The sequence below is a fragment of the Cupressus sempervirens genome, chromosome 10, assembly GCF_028749045.1.
Source record: "Cupressus sempervirens isolate cs-2001-9-10 chromosome 10, ASM2874904v1, whole genome shotgun sequence".
NCBI classification, from domain to species: domain Eukaryota; kingdom Viridiplantae; phylum Streptophyta; class Pinopsida; order Cupressales; family Cupressaceae; genus Cupressus; species Cupressus sempervirens.
Genome location: NC_143127.1, coordinates 62,263,362 through 62,283,692, shown reverse-complemented (window position 1 = coordinate 62,283,692; position 20,331 = coordinate 62,263,362). Strand labels below are relative to the sequence as shown.

Genomic DNA, 20,331 nt, shown 5'->3' with positions numbered 1-20,331 from the left:
GCTTATCGAGTGAGCTCGGTAAAAGCTAACTTTTCTTCACTTACCAAGTGAGCTCGGTAAAAGTTAACTTATTGTGTAATGTTCAGGAATGCTCGATAGTCACTATAAATTGCTTTGCTAACCATCTGAGCTCGGTTGACTCTGTTTGATGGCTGATATGACATTTGTGTAACATCAAAGACAATACACAATTAACAATTGTATCCAACAGTTACAAGGGATAACTTTCAAGGACATTGAAGGTTGGAACAATTTTTAATGTTATTGACTAGCAAACTTAACCAGAAGGTTGAGATGAGTTAAGTGGAGGTGAAGACTAAATTCTTGAATGGTTACCTAGAAAATTAGAGACTCCAAAGATAATGGAGTCTAGAGAGTGAATCAACATTTGAGCCAAACTGATATCTATATTTGTAAAGTAAGTTATACTTGACAAATCAAAACCTATTGTTATTTTCTAAAAATTGTATTAGTATTTGAAATCCTTTAATCAAGGTTAACCTAATAGTCATATATAAAACCTTTTATCAAGGTGACATTCTAATGCAATTCTCTAAAGTCCTCTAACAAGGCCACTTTTAATAGGTTGATTAAATCCTTTAACAAGGTCACATTTAACAATGCGTTGCCCCACCTTTTGTTCCCTATCAATCAACAAAAGTGAAAACTTGTATTTTGATGAGAGGAGTCAATTCTTGGTTGTGGTTGAGTCTAGGTCTAATTCCTCTTAGGTTGGATGAATTTCCATTGGATTTTCTCTTTTCTCCCTCCCCTCATTCATAGTCAGGTGGTTCTTCATTTTGTTGAGTGATCTTATGGGTAGGTTAGTGCCTAGTCCGATGGAGATTCATATTACTCATTCAATGATCAATTACAAGTTATATCAACCTATAGACAACCACTTTTTCAAACAAAATAGAAGCTCACAAAAAATTAAAAATCATCTTCTCCTCAGCAACTTTTATACCCATGAAGATGATTTCCCGTTAAAGGCACTAAATGATGCACATGAATGAAAAACATGAAAATAATAAGGCATGATGTGGTGAATCAATGCTCACCTTGCAATTATGACTTCAGAAAATGTTTTAAATTCATCATGGCTCTCATAATCATCCTTGACAAAAAACTTTGAACTAAGTTCTCCTCAGTGGGTTTTCAACCCATGAATTTGGTTTTCTAAAAAGGTAGTTTGGGAGGAAAAGGAATGATAAGTGGTCCTCAACAAAGTCTTCGCACCTCACTTAGAAATTTCCAATTCCAAGAGGGGTGATGGTCTAAAATTCAACTAAGAAAGGAAATGTTGGCAAAGAAACAAAAACTATCTTCTCCTCAGCGAGTTTTCAACCCATGAAGACAATTTCTTGAATTCCAAAGAAATCAAGCTGATGATCAGGTCAGATTTGTAATTTGTGCATAAAACATCTCAAATGACAATAGAAAGAATCTAACTATTATGGAAAATTGAAAATGATCAAAATCCATCTTAGCAAACATTCTCCCATGGAGTGCTCTATTGGGAACTTCTTGAAACTTAAAGGAAAATGGGAAAGTAAGTTATGGGGAGATAGAAAGTTACTGTTGAATCTAGCAGAATAGTGAAACAACCCCTAGATGTTTGTTAAACCCTTGCATTTACTATCTTAATGAATATCTCCTTTACTTCATTTGTGTGGTGCAAATTATGAAGATCAACAAATGAATCAAGGCTCCCATGTATATGGAAACATAAATAGTTGAACAAGCTACCACTCTTTCTTTAAACTATTATTCTGTTAATGTGCATAACTTTTAAAAAGTTAGTAATTGTTGCATTAGCCATTCCTTTCACTATCTCATTTCAAATCTCTCTCTAAGTCATGAAAACCAAGTTTGTGGGTTTTGACAGGTTGACTGGAATCAAATCCCAATTGCAGAATTCCACAAACACCTCTCTTCATTTGTACGACATGGAGGATTTTCAAAAGAGTGTGAGGTTTGAATGGATTCACCCCATCACTAAGAAACTTTGAGGATGTGGGGTTGGTCGAGGCAATTGGTATTATGGTTGTAGTTGAAGCCCTAGAGTTAATCTATGAATGTATACATCATTATAACCTAGAAACAAGGCAGATTGTGCTATCAAATAATACAGTGTTAATTTCAATCAACTAGGAAAGCTGTGGTGAATTGTCTTTGAGTACCAAAATAGGAAGAATTCCTAGACTTGACCTTTGGAGGAGCTATTTCTAAGTTCTCTACAAAGAAGATGATCTAGAGGAAAGAAATCATGTAGACATGGTTCCAAAAACCACAGAGTGCTAGAGTAAGGTTCCTAAGACCTTGTTTGGGACCAACCTCAAACTAGAGATTATTGATATCCTAGTTCTCCTACATAGGTTGAAAGATGAGGTAGAATCTTTGAATTTTGTTGAGCAATATGTTTTTAGTGTAATTCATTTTCTCTGACACCCAATATATTTATTGGGCCCACGAGGTAAGCAAAATTCTGTCCAATGCTCTCCATATTGCAAAATTTTACAATACATTCTATATGTCCTATTTCCTCATCTATATGTTAGCCTTATTGAAACTATGGCTAGGCCTCCCAAGAGTGGATAATTTTTCCGATGATGTAAAGTCTTAATAATTTTATCCATACTTATTGTTGGAAAATAGCTATGCAGAGTATGTGAAAGTTAATGATGCATTTCCTATGAGGATTTGTAGGGAGCTATAAGGATGTCTAGAAAGGAGATTCATTCCTGAAGCCATAGAAGCCATTAGCCAATTTGGAAGTTATTTCATCCAATTCTCATCTTTTTCTTATTTATGTCTTTCATCTTTCATTGGTTTCCCCTTGGAGCTACTAAGATATCCCAATGACATGCTTTTGTTGATCGAGATCATGCAACAAGTCATTCAAGTGAACATGTATAGCAGGAGCTTGAAGAAGAAGGGGTATGAATTCTCCATGAAGGTTGGGGATCTTTGTTGTGACATAGACTCTGATGCTAAGAACATGTTGAAGGTGTTTGAGATGAAGTATAAGTTGGACATGTACGAAGTCTTGAGTCCCATGTTTGAGCTGAATGGGTATATAAGGGGTGTTTTGTAAATCAGATGTGTAATTAAGCATATTACCACCATTCAGGATTACTGGGCTAATTGCAAGAATGAGTTTGAGAGCCATTATCAAGCCTTTTCCAGATTAATAGTCGATCAACTAAAAATGTACAAAGTCAACATTGATGTAGAAGGGGTAGATCAAGATGATGGCCAGAAAATATATAGCAATACTTACCTAACCAAGCTTAGAGGAACTCCAATAAGCTCAAAAATTTATGAAGACATTGAGGAAGAATTAGATATAATGATGTCTCAAATATACAAGAGGACTAGAAAATGGATCAAATGGACTACAACTAAAAGGAGTGGGAGCAAAGGCACATCTGCTCAAGCTTCCCCAAAAGTTGTAGTGGCTTCCTCCTCCCAGGGTGGCACCTTAGGTGCAACCTTGGCTATTACCCAAGGGTCAACACAACCATTAAATGGAGGCGATCAACCTCCAAACAAACATTCCACTAGCTAGAACTTGTCAGGATCTCTCTACCCGTGATTAGAACTCCAACAAAGGCCAAGAAGAAGAAGGTAGAGGAATTAAAAGATAGTGCAGTAACACTTGCTCTCTCACCACATAGAAGTCTGATCCCATCTATGAGTGTAGTGCTACTCCTTCCAAGGAGTCCTCAAGTACAAGTAGTAGATCTTGGAGATGGTGGAAGTAGTGAGAGTGAGTCTATTAAGTCTGATGAAGCAACAAAGAAGACTACAGAGTCAAAAAAGGGGCCAAAATCTTCAAATCTCATCTCATAGGCCCCAAAGAATCTTTTCTCTTCAACCACAAAAACACTAACCCTAGTCAAGAGAAAGATGTTTAGTATATATACACTTGGGACTACATCCAAGGTGATTGGCATAGAGTTATGGCTGCAAGACACCTTAGATAGAAAAAGGAAGTGGAGAGAGGAAGGAGTTCCTAAAGAGACTTTATCTCTGGCTATCTACTCTGGATCAGCACTGAGAAAAGTCAAAAAGTAAAAGACCTTGTCAATCCTTGGACAAGATCCTAACATAGGGCATCTGACAATGGAAATTTCCAGACCCACTAAAGACGGAATAATCTAAGATATGTTTGCCAATGACTTTGCCCTACATTGTGTGAATCTTGGGGAAGTTAGACATGACACCAAGGTTGGCCTATGGAAGTCAAGAAATGATGTGATAGAAGGTCAACTTGAAAGCCTTAAATTATCAAAAGTCAAAATGAAGTCAAAAATTCATGAACTCAATGGCTTTATTAGATAATTAGTCACTCCATTGGTAAGCATCTCCAAAATGTCAATTACCAATGATCTTACTACTACTAATGTTCAAGAATTCATCTCTTAGCTAAAATAAGATAAACATTTTGGGTGGATTGATAGAGAGTGGAGTAGGAAACTCAAGTTAGAAGGACTTTCCATTATATAACAGATAGGCAATGCAATATAGAGGCTTGAAATGGAGGACAATATTTCTGCCAATTGAGCGACCCTGGTAGTAGAGAAAGTTAAAAGTGAAGATTGTATTTCTTTCCTAAAGATTATTATCCATATGAAGGCTAAGGAGGCTATGGAAGCAAATATTCTTCCTAAGGGAGATGAGCCTCTACTTGACTAGCTTCAAAACATGCAATTCAAGTCTGAGATAATCCTAGCAGTAGAGGAAGGACTTAAAGAAATAGAAGCCAAAGTGAAAAAGGATGATCAAGATAGAGACTATGAATTCTTAAGAGGTCTACATATAGATTCCCAGACTAGTGGAAAAGGAAAGGGGATCATTGGAGTGGCTATCATGCAAAAGAACTTCTCTAGTTATATAGATGACTTGACAAAGATATCTTCTCATCACTAGAACAAAGTTTTTGAGCTCCAAAAACTTGGAGGGTGTGTAAATGTGGCTATAGAGGAGATATAGGAGCAGTTAAATGCTGTCAAAGATTTAGCTAGAGAGCGTTCCAAGTGACTTTTGAGATACACTAATGTACGTGTTCATAGACATGAAGAATTGATTCCAATCATTATCGCCACCAAGACCTATCAGGCATAGTCATAAAAGTGATTCATATCTCGCCCTTTAATATTTTGATGTAATGATTGTAACAAACAAATTTGCTCCTTGCCATTTCTCAAATTTGAGGAGATGAACCCATTTGAATCCCATTTTGTAAAAGTCATCTTAGAATCATATACATGTACAAAATTGAAAGATTAATAAAAGGATGGATAATTTTTGGTGTGAAATACTTGATGTTGCAGAGACAATTGCATGGTATTTTGTGTCAATTATTTTTTGTTCCATTTTTTTTATGTTAGTTTTATGTTTTCTCTTTCATTTGAATTGAATCAAGGAATGAACAAAGTTTTATTCCCCTATTTCAAAATAGTAAATTGAAGATAATAGTATTGTTAGTGTAGGTTCAAGAGAAGTCCCTTTTTTGTTTTCCTTTAATTCAGTCTTTTCCTCTCTATAGTTAGTTTCCTATTGATATCAGTTTAGTTTTAGTTAGCGTGCATTGTTGAATCATTAAGCTTTGCAGGTTCATAAGATGTGTAAATCTATAGACTTAACTTATCTTAACATACCAACTCCTGCCTAAGTTAGTCCTTATTTAGGTGTAGCTTGGTTTACCTTTCCTGTTCTCAAGTTAAGAATGCACTCTATTTTAGATTTGGAAGCAAACATAATTCATTGTAAATCATTATGAAATAAGGATTTGTACCTAAGAATTTAGAGGGAAGTTAGTCATTTCATAACAAATTTTCAACTGTTGAAACCAAATGTTCTTCACAAATTTGGGCATTTAAGAGTTAAATCAAAAGGACAATCTATTGAAATTATAATAGGAAAGGTAAACTTTTGACAGGGGGGGTGAATTAGTAGTTTAAACTTTAACTCATAAAACATTCACCACACATCTATCTCATACATAAAAATGAAATACCATGTAAAGAATATACATCTAAATCATTTAAACAAGTAAGCATTCACACATATATGACACTAGATATGATTACCCAAAAACCCTCCAATGATAAGGTAACATTGGGGTGGGGATGACACCCACAAATCTTGACTAATATAGTAATAAAGTGTATCTAGTGAAGGCTACAATGGTTGATCATGAAACATGATCTACCCTGTGAAAGGTCTACCCTGATAAAGGATTACAAAGACTATAATATATTCATATATGTGAATGATAGTGTTCCTAGAACCTCCCTAAACTAATGAAAAAAGTTGCAAGTGAACAACAAACTGAGAATGTCGAGTTGCAATAGCTAGTTGTCTAGCAACAAAGTGTGGGTCCCAAGCAACAACAAAATGATGGTGAGTCACAAATAGAGGTAGTTGAACATCAAGAAGATAATTCCAAGCATGAAGAACATGAACCAACACTTTTAAAAGAAAGAGAAAATAAGCTTAAAATAATTTTTCAAAATGAATCTATTGAAGAACAAAGAAGGAAAGAACATGCACTAGCTAAACATGTGAGAACACATCATGTACTTGAGAAAATGATTGGAGATTTAAAGAATTTGATCTTATGACAAGGAAAAGACTCAGAAGTGATGCATGCCTACTTTGTGATTTTGAGCCCAAATATATGAAAGATGCTTTAGAGAATGAGCATTGGATACAAGCAATGAATGAAGTAATTGTATAGATTAAAAATAACAAAACATGGATATCGGTGCCCAGACCTAAAGAAAAAAATGTTATTGGAACAAAGTGGGTATTCAGGAACAAGATGAATGAAAATGGTGAAGTCGTAAGGAGCAAGGCTAGACTAGTATGCAAAGGATATGCACAAGAAGAAGGTATTGACTATGGAGAAAAAATTTACCCTATTGCAAGACTTGAAAGAATCAAAACAGTACTTGCATATTTTTCTTATAAAGGATTTAAGGTATATCAAATGGATGCCAAATCTACATTTTCAAATGGGATACTTGAAGAAGAAGTATACATAGAACAACCTAAAGGATTTGTAAATCCTAGCAAGAAGAATATGGTGTGCATGTTGCACAAGGCTCTATATGGTTTGAAACAAGCCCCTAGAGCATGGTATGAAAGACTACATAACTATTTAGTGAAGATTGGGTTTGTAATAACTAATGATAGCAACAATATATACTTGAAGAATGGAAAGAATAATGATGTATTTATATCTAAAAAAAATGTTGATGATACTATATTTGGAGGCAAGGAAGCATTATGCAAATCATTTGTTGATGCAATGAAGAAGGAGTTTGAAATGTCGATGTTTGGTGAGATTGAATTCTTTGTTGGATTATAAGTATATCAAACGAATCAAGGCATTTTCATTACTCAATTCAAATATATCAAGGAAATTCTAAGGACTTTTAGAATGAAAGATTTAGGAGCAGTTATTACACATATGATTATAGGCAACAAGTTATCTAAGAATGATGATTCTACTAATGTGAACTAGACATAATATATACATCAATAATTGGAAAACTACAATATGTTGTTCACAAAAAACATGATATTACATTAGTAGTAGGGATAGTTGTAAGATTTTCTACAAGTATTAAGAAGGACAACATGATGGCAGTAAAAAGGATATTGAGATATCTAAAAGGAACAAAAGACTATAGATTGTATTACAAGAAAAATGATAGGTTTGAATTGAATATAAAATTATTGATTCTGGTTGGGAAGGAAATGTTTATGATAGAAAACGTACAAGTGGAGGTGAATTCTTTCTAGGAAAGAGACTAACTTCTTGGATAGGCAAGAAGCAAAATTGCATTTCACAATCAACAATTGAAGCTGAGTGTGTGATAATAGCAGTAAATTGTCCAAATACCATATGGATTAAGAAATCATTCAAAGGTATGAAGGAAGAGATCACAAATCCAATGGTTATCTATTGTGATAACACTAGTTCTATTAACATGACAAAGAATCATGTAATGCACACAAAAACAAAGCATATTGCTATCAAGTATCTTTACTTCAGAGAGGTAGTTCAAGATAAAGAAGTGAAATTGGAATATGTGAACAGTAAAGAGAAAATATATGATATATTCACTAAAGATTTACCTAAAAATTCTCATGAATATCTTAGAGGTGAACTAGGGGTGATTCCCCTAGACAAAGATACTTAAGCAAAGATGGTGTTCTACATCAAATGTGTTGATTATATTATCTTACAAGTTGATTCAGAGAGTCCTACTTTAGGAGTTTCCTAAGTTAGTAGTGAAGAAGAATAACAAGATGATGAATTGGTCATACAAAGATGATAGAAAATGAATTCAGAACTAAAATACATATGTCTACATGGAAAATATGCACAAGTTGAAGTGTCTTTGGCATTGTTGTCAAAGAGTGAGATAATAATGATGGTTATAATAAGAAAGAGGGAGAGACTACTAAGAGGGAGAAATCAAATTAATAGTGTTGTCATCAATAAAGAACAATATGATTGATTTCATAATCTGATATAATAGAGGGACCTTATGTTCACAAATTAGTACAAATTTTGGATTGCATGATAACTAGAGGTGTTGCCATCAATGCCAAAGAGGGAGATTGTTGGAAACTACAATTGAAACTATTATTATGTTTCTATTGATGTCAAACCATATAATTGGTGAGATAGTTTTCTATCTGATCTAAGTGTCGTATTTTTCTTATTGATGAAGAGGATTTGAGAAGTTATTCTTAACAATTAAATATCTAGAGGATAGGTTGAATTATAAAGAGGAAAATAAAATGGACACTTGATTAATTGGACTTTGACAAGATAAAATGATTATTTAAATCATGTTGCAATTGGAGAAGAAAATAATATTAAAGCCTTGAAGAAGAGATCAAAGATAGACCAAATGCATAGGCTTGACTAAGAAACATAGCATAAGATTAAGGAACTTGAGGTATAAGCTGAGTGATGCTAGTATCACCCAAGGCACAATAAGTGTTGAGAATTGACCGATGATCAATGTTGACCAAGTGACACTATATGTACTGAGCAATAAATCTAATAAGTGACCAAGTAACCCAATGATGACTAAGTGTCAGAGCATAGTGTTGGCCAAGGAATAACAATTTTATTGTTTATGAGAAATCATAATTTCCAGCTAACTAAGTTTATTTCTTGGAATATGGAAAGTGTGTTGAAGATAAGGATCAATGAGTTGGATCATTTAATGTTAGGAAAGGGTTAAATTTAAGTGATCAATGAATTAATTTATAAGATAAGTGTTTAGAAAAGAAGAGGATGGACAAAAGATAGATAGATTCATAGCATGTATTGAATCTAATCATAAACCCTAAAATCTATGGTGGTGATAAAGTGGCAAAAGATCAAAATTACCTATTTAAGGAGGTACAAGGGCTAAATATCAAGGTGATTTAAGGTTGGAACATTTGTTGATGCTATTTACCAAATAACTTAGGCAAAAGGCTAAGATGACTTTCAAGTAGAGGTGAAGAGTGATTGAAGGGTTACCAAGCAAATAAGAGATTGAGACAATGAATGAACATTTGAGCTGAACTAAGATCTATATTTACAAAATGAGTTGTACTTGATAGATCAAAATCAGTTATTTCTTTCTAACCATTATAATAGTATTTGAAATCCTTTAATCAAGGTTGATCTAATAGTCATATGTAAATCATTTAATCAAGGTGACATTCTAATGGAATCCTCTAAAGTCCTCTAACAAGGCCACTTTAAGAGGGTGATTAAATCTTTTAACAAGATCACATTTAATAGTGTGTTTTATATAGGGTTGGCTACTAATAGAGTTCACTTCAGAAGAGTGAAATGATTGGTGACATGTTATTGGTAGTTTTTCCCAAATTGGGTTTCTACATTAAATCCTAGTGTCAAACTTATGTGGATGTTACTTATGGTGTTTTATAATTAATGTTTACATTCTACAAGTTTTTTATATTTAGGATAGTGGATTGCTAGTTGATGTTACTAAAAATTGACTATAGAGACTAAGCTATGAAATGCTAAGATCTAAAGTTGTTCAAGTATTTTTCTGTTCAATTAGTACATTTGGACCTTGGATAACTATTCCACCCACCCCCTACCCCCCTCTCTAAATAATTCTAAATATTCTAACAAGATTTACTTGGATATGCCCTTAGCATTCTCCATAGAGAAATGTTGCAACACCTTCTCAACATAATCAACCTGAGATAGTGTCAATTTCTTATTCTTTCTATCTTTGCAAATATTCATACCAAGGATTTATTTTTCCACCCCCAAATCCTTCATAGCAAATGCATATGCTAACTGGCATTTCAGCCCTTTAATATGATCCATGTTAGACCCAACTACAAGCATGTCATCAACATATAAACATAAAATAATGTAGCTTTCATCATCCAACCTCTTAAAGTAAACACAATGATCTAAATGACACCTGCTATATCCATGTTCATTCATAAACATGTCAAATTTCAGATACCATTGTTGAGGTGCTTGTTTCAAGCTATATAAACTTTCTTTTAATTTGCACACTAAGTTCTCCTTACCCTTGACCTCAAATCCTTGTGGCTATGCCATATATATATATATATATATATATATATCTTCATCCAAATCACTATGAAAGAAGGTTATTTTAACATCAAGCTACTCCAAATGCAAATCTTCAGTAGCCACAATACTTAAAACAATATGGATAGAAGTCATTTTAACAATAGGAGAGAATATTTCATCAAAATCAATTCCTTTTTTCTATGCAAATCCTTTCACAACTAACCTAGCTTTAAATCTTTTCTTACCTCCATCCTCTTCTTTTAACCTATAAATCTACTTATTCTACAAAGCCCTTTTACCTACAAGCAATTTGCATAAATTCCATGTCTTATTTTTTTAGCAAAGAGTCTATTTCATCTTTCATTGTAGACTCCCACTAAATCTTAGTATTTACAAAGAGGGAGAAAATATTTTTGGAGCTCTACTTATTCTTTTTGACCATCTAGCATTCACTGGTGTGTGTGGTATTTGTTGTTGTAGTTGTTGCACATTATGAGGAATTGTTGGATCATTAGCTTTTGGAGTATCATCCAACACTACATAATCATCTTCTTTCTTCTCATGTTGTTGCAACAGTTCTTTGTACAACACTTTCTCATTGAATATGACATCCCTATTTCTTACAATTTTATAATTTTTAAAATCTCAAAGCCTATAACCAAACTCATTAATGCCATATCCAACAAATACACATTTCTTTGACTTAGCTTCCAGCTTGGTTCTATTTTTAGAATCTATATGAGAAAATGCTTCATAGTCAAAGGTTTTGAGAAAAGAATAACTCACATTCTTACTAGTCCATGCTTCCTCTAGATTACTACAATCCAAAGGAGTAGAGGGACCTCTATTAATCAAATATATAATAGTATTGACAGCCTCCACCCACATGTGTAAGGGCAACCCAACATGTAACCTCATGCTCCTTGCATGCTCCATTGTAGTCCTGTTCATGCATTCAACCACTCCATTTTCCTGTGGAGTCCTTAGAATAGTTTTTTTCTACAAATACCATTAGTAGAGCAATAATCTTCAAATTCATGACTGCAATATTCACCACCATTATCAAATCTGAGACATTTTAATTTCAACCAAGCATTTCCATTTCTTAAAAATTTGAAATACATCAGATTTATATCTAAGGAAATAAACTCATATTTTTCTATTGCATCATCAATAAATTTAACATAATAATGAGAGACTCCAAGGAAAGATACCCGAGCTGGTCTCCATACATCGGTATGCACACGCTCTAATTTCTCCATTTTATTTTCCTTCCTAGTCTTCACAAAACTCACTCTCTTTTGTTTTCCATACACACAACTTTCATAGAAATCCATATTAACACATTTCATACCTGGTAAATCTTTCTTTGAATGAAGTACTTTCATACCTTTCTCACTCATGTGCCCAAGTCTATTGTGCCATAGTGTTGTTTCAAAATTTAAAACAGCTATTTGTTCTCCCTACTGAACTGTAGCAATTGTTCCTAAACAAATTCATTTTTCTCTTAAACAATTAAAGTAGAAGGAACAATATGACTGTACAAAGATATAAGGTGCCTACTTTCACACCTTTTGCTACTTCAAGGGAGCCTTTTGAAACCTTCCAATTTTTATCATTAAAAGTAACTATACAACCCTCATCACTGAGTTGCCCTGCTGAAATGAAATTCCTACTCAGCCCTGGAACATGTCTTACCTCATGTAGTAGCCAATGATTACAATTCTACAACTTAATCTTAACTTTTTCCTTTCCAACAATCTGATAGGGTCCATTATCCCCCAAATAAATAAGTCCAAAATCCCCTTAGACATAATCAATGAAATAACCTCTATGAGGTGTAGCATGAAATGAAGCACAAGAATCTAAAACCCATGAATCATCAACACTTTCTAAAGATAGAAGCAAAGCATCCTCTTCAAATTTGTTACTTACCATAATTGGTTGCAACCTACTTTTGGTGGCAAAGGTTTGCAAGCTAAACCTCAAGATCCATATCAAACAAATTCATGGCAAGAGCTTTGATGGTTGTAAAAAGATCTATGGTAGTGGCCTCATAGGATCTCTTGTGGTAAGTGGCTAATTGCCTCCCATAAATGTGAAAAAACCTCAAAGTATGGGTGATGGCATCATTCCACCATTGAATCCACCCAAAGGAAGAGTGGGGCCGAGGTTCAAGGTTCCAAGTTTGTAAAATATGGGCAACAATGGATGGATGGGACAACACTAAAGTATTAAGGTAAAACTAAGTTTTACAATTACAAGGAGGGGTAGAATGCCAAGTAATAGAGAAGTGGATGGGAAAATGGTCTGAAAGAGTCACGTTAGGGAGTGGAGTGACAAGTAGTAGACTCGTGTGAGAAAAAGAGAAAAAGGATTGAGTAGAAATCATAGCATGGTCCAACCTTTTAAGGACCCTATCAATTGCCTCTCAAAAGTTGGACCATGTGTCCTAGATGCCATCAGTCTAGTGATGATGAACATTGGAATAAAAAAGACCCAACTTTTTCCACATGTAAAACTAGGCTTCTCACTCTCTAGCTAACCATCAAAAAGGCAGAAGGTCCACTTTATTAACAACCAACTCAACCATATTAAAATCTTTGCACAATATCCAGGTGGTAGGCGACAAAGAATCAACTAGCCATCTCCACAAGTGTGAGTGCTCAACCATATCATTAGGGGCATAGATATTGACAATGCCAAAAGAAAATTTTTGAAATGACATCAAAATTCAAAAAACTCCCTGCATGGGGTCAAAACCATGGGAAATAACAAAAGGGAAAAGTTGAGGGGAGAGGAGAGTGACTATACCACCTCAACCAGCTTTATGCTAAGAAGCAAAGCTAACACCATTCAGCCATATCACACAACAAGCTGAGTTGAGAAGAAACCTAGAGACTTTGACTTCTTGCAAGAACAAAACATCAATATTGTCAAGCCTATCCTTGGTATCACAAACAAAATATTTTTTAGGGAGGTCTGTTAACCCCTGCACATTCTAGGAGAGAAAATTCATTATAAACCAGCTAACATATTCTCCTCATCCTCAAGAAAGGAAAATATGTTATAAAAGAAAGCAAAGGATTCAAATGAGGGATCACCCAAACTGATGGCTCTCCATTTATCCCCAATGTTAGCAACTACATTCCGGCCTTCATGGTTGTGAGAATGATGGAGAGACAGAGAGGAAATCATAGAAGCTTCTTGAGGTGCACGAACCCAAGTAGCTTGGACCTCTGGTTGTTCTATCCCTTGTGATGCAAGGTTTGAAATAGGCAACGACACAACCATGGGAACCTCTGGTGTCATGGGCACAAGAATAGCTACACTAGAGCTGGGATGGATGGGTTCTTGAGAAACAAGGCTTGGCTTAGCAGTGCCCTTTCCTTTCTTGACAACCATTGTCCATTCATCTTTTTAATGACTAGAGCTAGCATGGGTTCTTGCAACGAAGAGTGATTGGGCTCGAGAAGAGGATAATCCTTTATCTTATGGCTAGCAGATTGACAACAAAAGCAAGTATTTAGGAGATTCAAGTAAAGAATCTTTTGGGTAAAGGTGGTAGCACCAATTTGGATTTCCATGGATTCTTTAAGGTCCCTAGAGAGGTCAACCTCAACACAAACCCTCCACTGAGGGTGGGCATTAAAAAATTTGTTTGGTTCCATGCAAATCACTTTGCCCACAGTTTGGGCAATTTTTGGGAGAAAAGACTAGCAAGGGATGGGCATCCCAGGGAACTCTACCCAAACTAGAACCTCAAGTTTGTGGTCATCCAAGATGCAAAAGTCTCGAGATCATCTCTGAAAAATAAGCAAAGACAAGTGAATTGTCCACGACCCATAAGTGAAAATGCTCTCAGCCTGGGAGGGGTAACCAAAATGAAACAAAAAAAAGTCCTTAATGAGGTTCTGAATCCCTTCAAGGTGAATCACCTGGGGGGACTAGGCCTTGGATACCATTCACGCAATGTGCTTTTAGTGGAGTGTGACCCACAAAATAGCCAATAAGGGTTTGGGTTTCTAGCCATTGAAAAGTAGATTCAAAAGCAGAAATATTCAGAACCAAGTCGGGAGAGGAATTATCTCATGAAATACCTTGGGCACAAATTTGTGTAAGCATTTTCTCGGTAGGGCCATTTTCGCATGCAATAACAACTCCAGCACCAGCAACAACTATTGGGCCGGAGAGGGCCAAGGCCATTATAAATCAAAAAAGATAAATTTGACATCATACATGCAAGGAAACTAGAAATCTTAGTTGCCAAAAATGATGGATAAGGACCCAACTTGGAGACTCCCAACTCAAAATGGACAATCAAGATTTAAAAAAATAGATGAATAGGATTGCCTAAAAGGACCAAGCAAAAGAAGATGAAAGAACAAGTGGAAAAAAAGTGCCAAAAGTCAATAATAAAAACATCTTACCAAATTACTCCAAAAAGACCAAAGGACAAGTAAATATTGCATATTTAATTGTGAGACAAAATGAAAAAGGCCATAAATAAATATGATTTATTAATACCCAGATGGAACATATGATGACATAAAGGAATTGATTAAATAATTAATCACCCAGGGACAAACTAAGAACTTTGATTAGATACTTGTCAAAATTATTTAGTTAGACAAGCGAAATGCAACGATATGATCAATTATAGATGAGGAGAAGGAAAAAACAATGGACTAATCAAATTGGCCCAAAATTACCAAAAATAACTCATGGAAAATAACTCACCAAGAGTAGATGAATGCCACAATCGAAAGTAGAGTTGTAGGCATATACCATTTTTAGGTGTGTATAATCCCTTATCATGCTATTTTCATTTCTGGGTTCGATTGTGCATCATTTTTTGGTCCATGTTATTTTGGCATCAACATTTTGGATCACACTCTCATAATAAGTTTTTGATCCATCAATGAAGTTGAAGGGACCTTAATGAGCTTATTAGAAATCAAGTCACTTTGGGCGCATGGCTCTTACATCACAGGGTATTAACAATGTCAAATTTCCACAATCCATTTCTAATGGTATTTTTGTTTCTGAATTTGATTGCGTGTGTTTTTTTGGCATCAACATTTCAAATCACACAAACTGTGTGTTTTTGGCATCAACATTTTAGATCACAGTTTGTGTGATCTGAAATGTTGATGCCAAAAAAACACACACAATCAAATCCAGAAACAAAAATACCATTGTGTGATCTGAAATGTTGATGCCAAAAAAAATACACAATCAAATCCAGAAACAAAAATATCATTAGAAATGGATTGTGGAAATCTGATATTGTTAATTCCTTAGGGCCCATTTGGCAGTAGTAATATGAGTGGAACAGGCATTTATAAATTTTTAAAATTTTTAATTCTCCATCTAAGCGCACCAAATCAGAATTGCAAATAGGAATACATATTCCAATTTTGACCCAAAAATGAGCATTTGCTATTCCACAAAAATAGGTGCAATTGGAATACGTATTCCTATTCCAATTTTATTTATTTTAGAAAACTTAAATTTTTGGGTCCATGAATTCCCTATCAAATTCCAACTGAACCAAACAAGAATAGGAATATGTATTCTAATTTTGTATTCTAGAATAACAATTCTAGGGGCCCGTTTGGCTACAGAAATAGGAATAGGGGAATAGGAATAGCTATTTTGGAATACTTATTCTAGAATAGAAAATGGGGGTAGATATTGCTATTCTCTGTTTGGTTCAGCAGAATTTGATAGGGAATTCACAGACCCAATAATTTATGTTTTCTAAAATAAATAAAATAGGAATAGGAATATGTATTCCAATTCCACCTATTTAGGTGGAATTGCAAAACCTCATTTTTGAGCCAAAATTGGAATACATATTCCTATTTTATTTTGGATTCCAATTCCGATTTGGTGCATCCAAACAAAGAATTCAAAATTTTAAAAATTTACATATGCCTATTCCGCTTGTATTCTCATTGCCAAACATGCCCTAGAATATATATTCTTATTCCCACAGCCAAAAAGACATTTATGATGTAAGAGCCATGCACCCAAAATAACCTGATTTCTAATAAGCTCAGCTCATTAAGAACCCTTCAACTTCATGAACTTGATATCAAAAACTTATTATTAACTATTATTTACATTTTGAATATATATAAAGCTCTTTGTTTACTTTGACCTAATTTTGTGGCCCTGTCGATGCATGTGATAAAAGAAAACCTCGAGTTGTTTTGTGATTTGGTTGTGGAAGCACAAGCCCATTCGTGAAATACTATGATGCTTCTCATGGGGTTCTGTGTCATCCGGTGATTTTATATACGCGGAGAGTCAAAATAAATGGCAAGCAGATTCAATCCAAACAATCCTTGGACGATTATACCACGACTTTTCTTCATGCTCAAATTTTCAATGATACATATTAAATGCCTTTGAAACACTACTTTTGTACGATTGTCATTAAAAAATGTGAAAAATACTTGGAAGCTTCACAAGCCCAACTCAAATCCGTTAAACAATTAACAGCTCAAAGCCCACGGTAAAATTAACAGCCCCTGGTTTTTGTTGGTCTTGTCCACGTCAACATCTATGCAAATGGCTTTTTCATCTCAACACACATATCTCTTCCTCTGCAACCCTTCGATTTGGCCCATTTCTTCTGTAGATAGATAGATAGATAGATAAAGATAGTTTCATATTCACATATATAACGTTAGTATTATTGTAGCAATTATGAGTTTGAGTGTTGTGCAGAATCTATACGAGCTTTGCAAAGAGACTTTCTCTCCTCCAGGAATTGTACCTCCACCACCGGCTGTTAACAGATTGTCTTCTTTTCTAGGTATTCTCTGCCATCAATAATCTCTCTTTGTCCTTTTTCTTTTGAATCCAAGAGAACCATTTTGTAATTTATAATCAGTTTTTTTTAGAGGCCCAAGAACATGGCAATTAGGGTTTTTGTTTTTGTAAATCATGAAATGGGTTCTTGGGTTTTAGTGTTGTTTTCCATAACCGCTGGTTTTAACAGATTCACAGACCAAACTTTTACGTACCCAAATCAAAAAGATTTGTGATAAACGTTTTGAATTTGAAACCTGATTCATATCCGCCTCTTTGAAGATCATAAACGGTGATAGTGGCATGTGCATGGATCATGGGTGTAGATAGTTTTCCATTAAGTTTTACCTAAAACTTTGTTCATGTCTTAAACTTTTAAATTAATCACTAGACTGGCTGCCATCTCCCAAGTTCGTGATGGATCTCATACGTAAAGAATTGTGTCTAATTTAGAATGCCTGATAAACACACAGATTCTTCTAAACCTGCGTACCATATAACATCCATACATTAATGAGATTAAATTTTGAATTGCTTAGCTGGGTTATCTCAAAAACTTGGTATGGTTTATCTGAAAAACTTGGTAGAATATTAAATAAACTAGATGACAAAAATCAAAACTTTAAAAAATGCTGTTCAAACCTAGAAAAGACAGATCATTGTTGCGTGTATGATACAAGATGCCTATAAAGTGATAGTAGACTAAGAAATGATTTAGTTCGAAGTTGTCTAAGTCTTACTCAAATTGCGTTTAGTAGTTTTCTCATCATTATAAGAATACATTGAGATTAAAAATTTGGAGAAACATGATATAATTGTGAGTGGTACATATTACATACTACAGAGACAGTAAGGGCTGTGGATTTTGGCCTGGAGGAGAGAAGGATAATGGAAATAGAGGAGCACAGCAACATGTGTTACATCAACATGGGACCCAACAAGAGAAGAAGAAACAAAAGACATTCTTCTAGAACAAGAACAACATGGACTCCAGCTGTCACATACATTCGAGTTCATGAAACCCCCTCTTTCTCCATTGGCATATTCTGCCTTCCAACTTCAGCTGTTATTCCACTACATGACCATGCCAACATGACAGTGTTCAGCAAGATCTTATATGGCTCCATGCATATCAAAGCTTATGACTGGCTTGATCCTCAGCCCACTCTTTCCTTCAATCATCATTTCCCAATAGACTGTAAGTTAACTTTTTCACCACTCATGAGTCTCTTCTTTATGCAATATATCTTTGACATTAAAGTATTTCAACAACCATATAATTGGTGTTCTCCTAAAACCAACTTGGTCATATGTTAAAACTTTGCAGTGAAGTTGGCAGAACTAAAGGTGGATGATGATTTCAGTGCCCCTTGTGAGGCATCAGTATTGTACCCAACTAGCGGAGGCAACATTCATTCATTCACAGCACTCACTTCTTGTGCTGTTCTTGATGTTCTTTCTCCACCTTATTCAGGGAATCCCTCTTACTTCCGAAAATGCCCATATCCACACCTTCCTGGTGAGCACACTTCTGCCATTAAAGGTATTTTAGTTTTCTATTATCTATAATAATTTAAGTTGTTGCTCAATTCAATTATGTCTTTTGTTTGTATCAATGTTTCCGATCACACTTTGTTCTTTATCTCTCGACCTCTAGATCATCCTGATGATAGATTACAAAGTGCCATCTGCTACACTGATGCAATCATTATGTACTCCTCAAACTCTCTAACATCTTTGATAAGAGATAGATTATCAAATGTGATCTAAAATGTTGACGAAAAAAGAATACCAGATACAAGAAACAATTCCATCATACTTTTCTCTTTTTGCAAATATTACATTTGAAGGGAAGCCATGATTGAGTTTGCACTTGACAGGCAATGAAGATGGCGTGTGGTTAGAAGAGATTGAAAAACCAGACAACTTTATCATGAGACAATATCCTTACACAGGTCCACTCGTTGATGTTACTTGACATTTCAATCTGTTTAAATTTCTTATATCTTTGTAGATTATGACTACACCACAGCATAAAAGCAACTGGGTTACAATGTTTGAGCTTGATACACTTAAAAGCCATTTTCAGAATCCGTTCACTATAGATTCTGCTCAGGTTTTTTCGGATCTAAGAGAGTGGCCATGTTATTAATTTTAATTTCAATAAAAAGAGTTTTACGTGTTTTTTTAAATCGAGTTCTAAAATTTGAGTATCTTCCATTCCTTCTTGCTTTTCATGGAACATATCTACTGTTTTTTCCTTTCAAATGAAATGAAAACAGCGAGAAGGCTTGTCTCTAATCAAATAATGTATTTTAATAAGCAACTCAGAAAGATCTTGGAGACTTTTTGTGAGGTTATTGAAGATTTTTGTTGGGTACGGGTGGGCGCAATTATAACCCACTGTGATGAATTGTCTCCTCCGGCATAAAGTTCTAATATTCTTTTTCCTCAAGGAAAACAATGTCCTAAAAGTCAAGGATCTATACTATAAAAAAATGATGAGCAACAAATTATTTATTTATTCTTATTAGAGTGCCAAAGGTTATATCAATTATTGAGAAAAGATTGATTATTATTCAATAATTTTGTCATCACATTAAATTGGAAAACTATTGAATTGGGAAAGTTTTGAGTCTATATGTTCTATATAAAATTTATATGTCTAAATATTATTAATGTACAAACATGTCTAGACTACATTATTTTAGAAAGGACGATTAAATAAAGCATATATTTTTGTTACACTCATTTCTAAGCTTCATTTCATGACATAACAACTAAACTATTGGTTTTGCTTATAAAAAATAGGTTTATTAGATACCCATGCACAAATGAACAATGTTTTTGATGAATAGACCTTTCCTATTAATTAAATATTAAAGATACATATTCAAAAA

The 20,331-nt window shown here is 34.5% G+C and overlaps 1 protein-coding gene across 2 annotated transcripts; it reads left to right on the top strand.

Annotated features, from left to right (window-relative positions):
- The first annotated feature begins 17,212 nt into the window (after positions 1-17,212).
- LOC149532566 (plant cysteine oxidase 4-like) lies at positions 17,213-19,623 on the top strand. 2 transcript variants are annotated; one of them, XM_089804818.1, is made up of 4 exons: positions 17,213-17,435; positions 18,276-18,629; positions 18,759-18,974; positions 19,312-19,623. In XM_089804818.1, the coding sequence occupies exons 1-4, from the start codon at positions 17,327-17,329 to the stop codon at positions 19,407-19,409; spliced, it is 777 nt and encodes a 258-aa protein (XP_089660944.1). In that variant the 5' UTR covers positions 17,213-17,326; the 3' UTR covers positions 19,410-19,623. The 2 variants fall into 2 exon arrangements, with proteins under 2 accessions (XP_089660944.1, XP_089660945.1); XM_089804819.1 differs by having other exon boundaries at positions 17,215-17,435; positions 18,759-18,950.
- The last annotated feature ends 708 nt before the right edge of the window (positions 19,624-20,331 follow it).

Coding starts and splice junctions, on each gene's coding strand:
- LOC149532566 (XM_089804818.1), top strand. CDS start 17,327: ATGAGTTTGAGTGTTGTGCAGAATCTATACGAGCTTTGCAAAGAGACT. Junction 18,630..18,758: donor TCATCATTTCCCAATAGACT/GTAAGTTAACTT, acceptor AAAACTTTGCAG/TGAAGTTGGCAGAACTAAAG. Junction 18,975..19,311: donor GCACACTTCTGCCATTAAAG/GTATTTTAGTTT, acceptor TGCACTTGACAG/GCAATGAAGATGGCGTGTGG.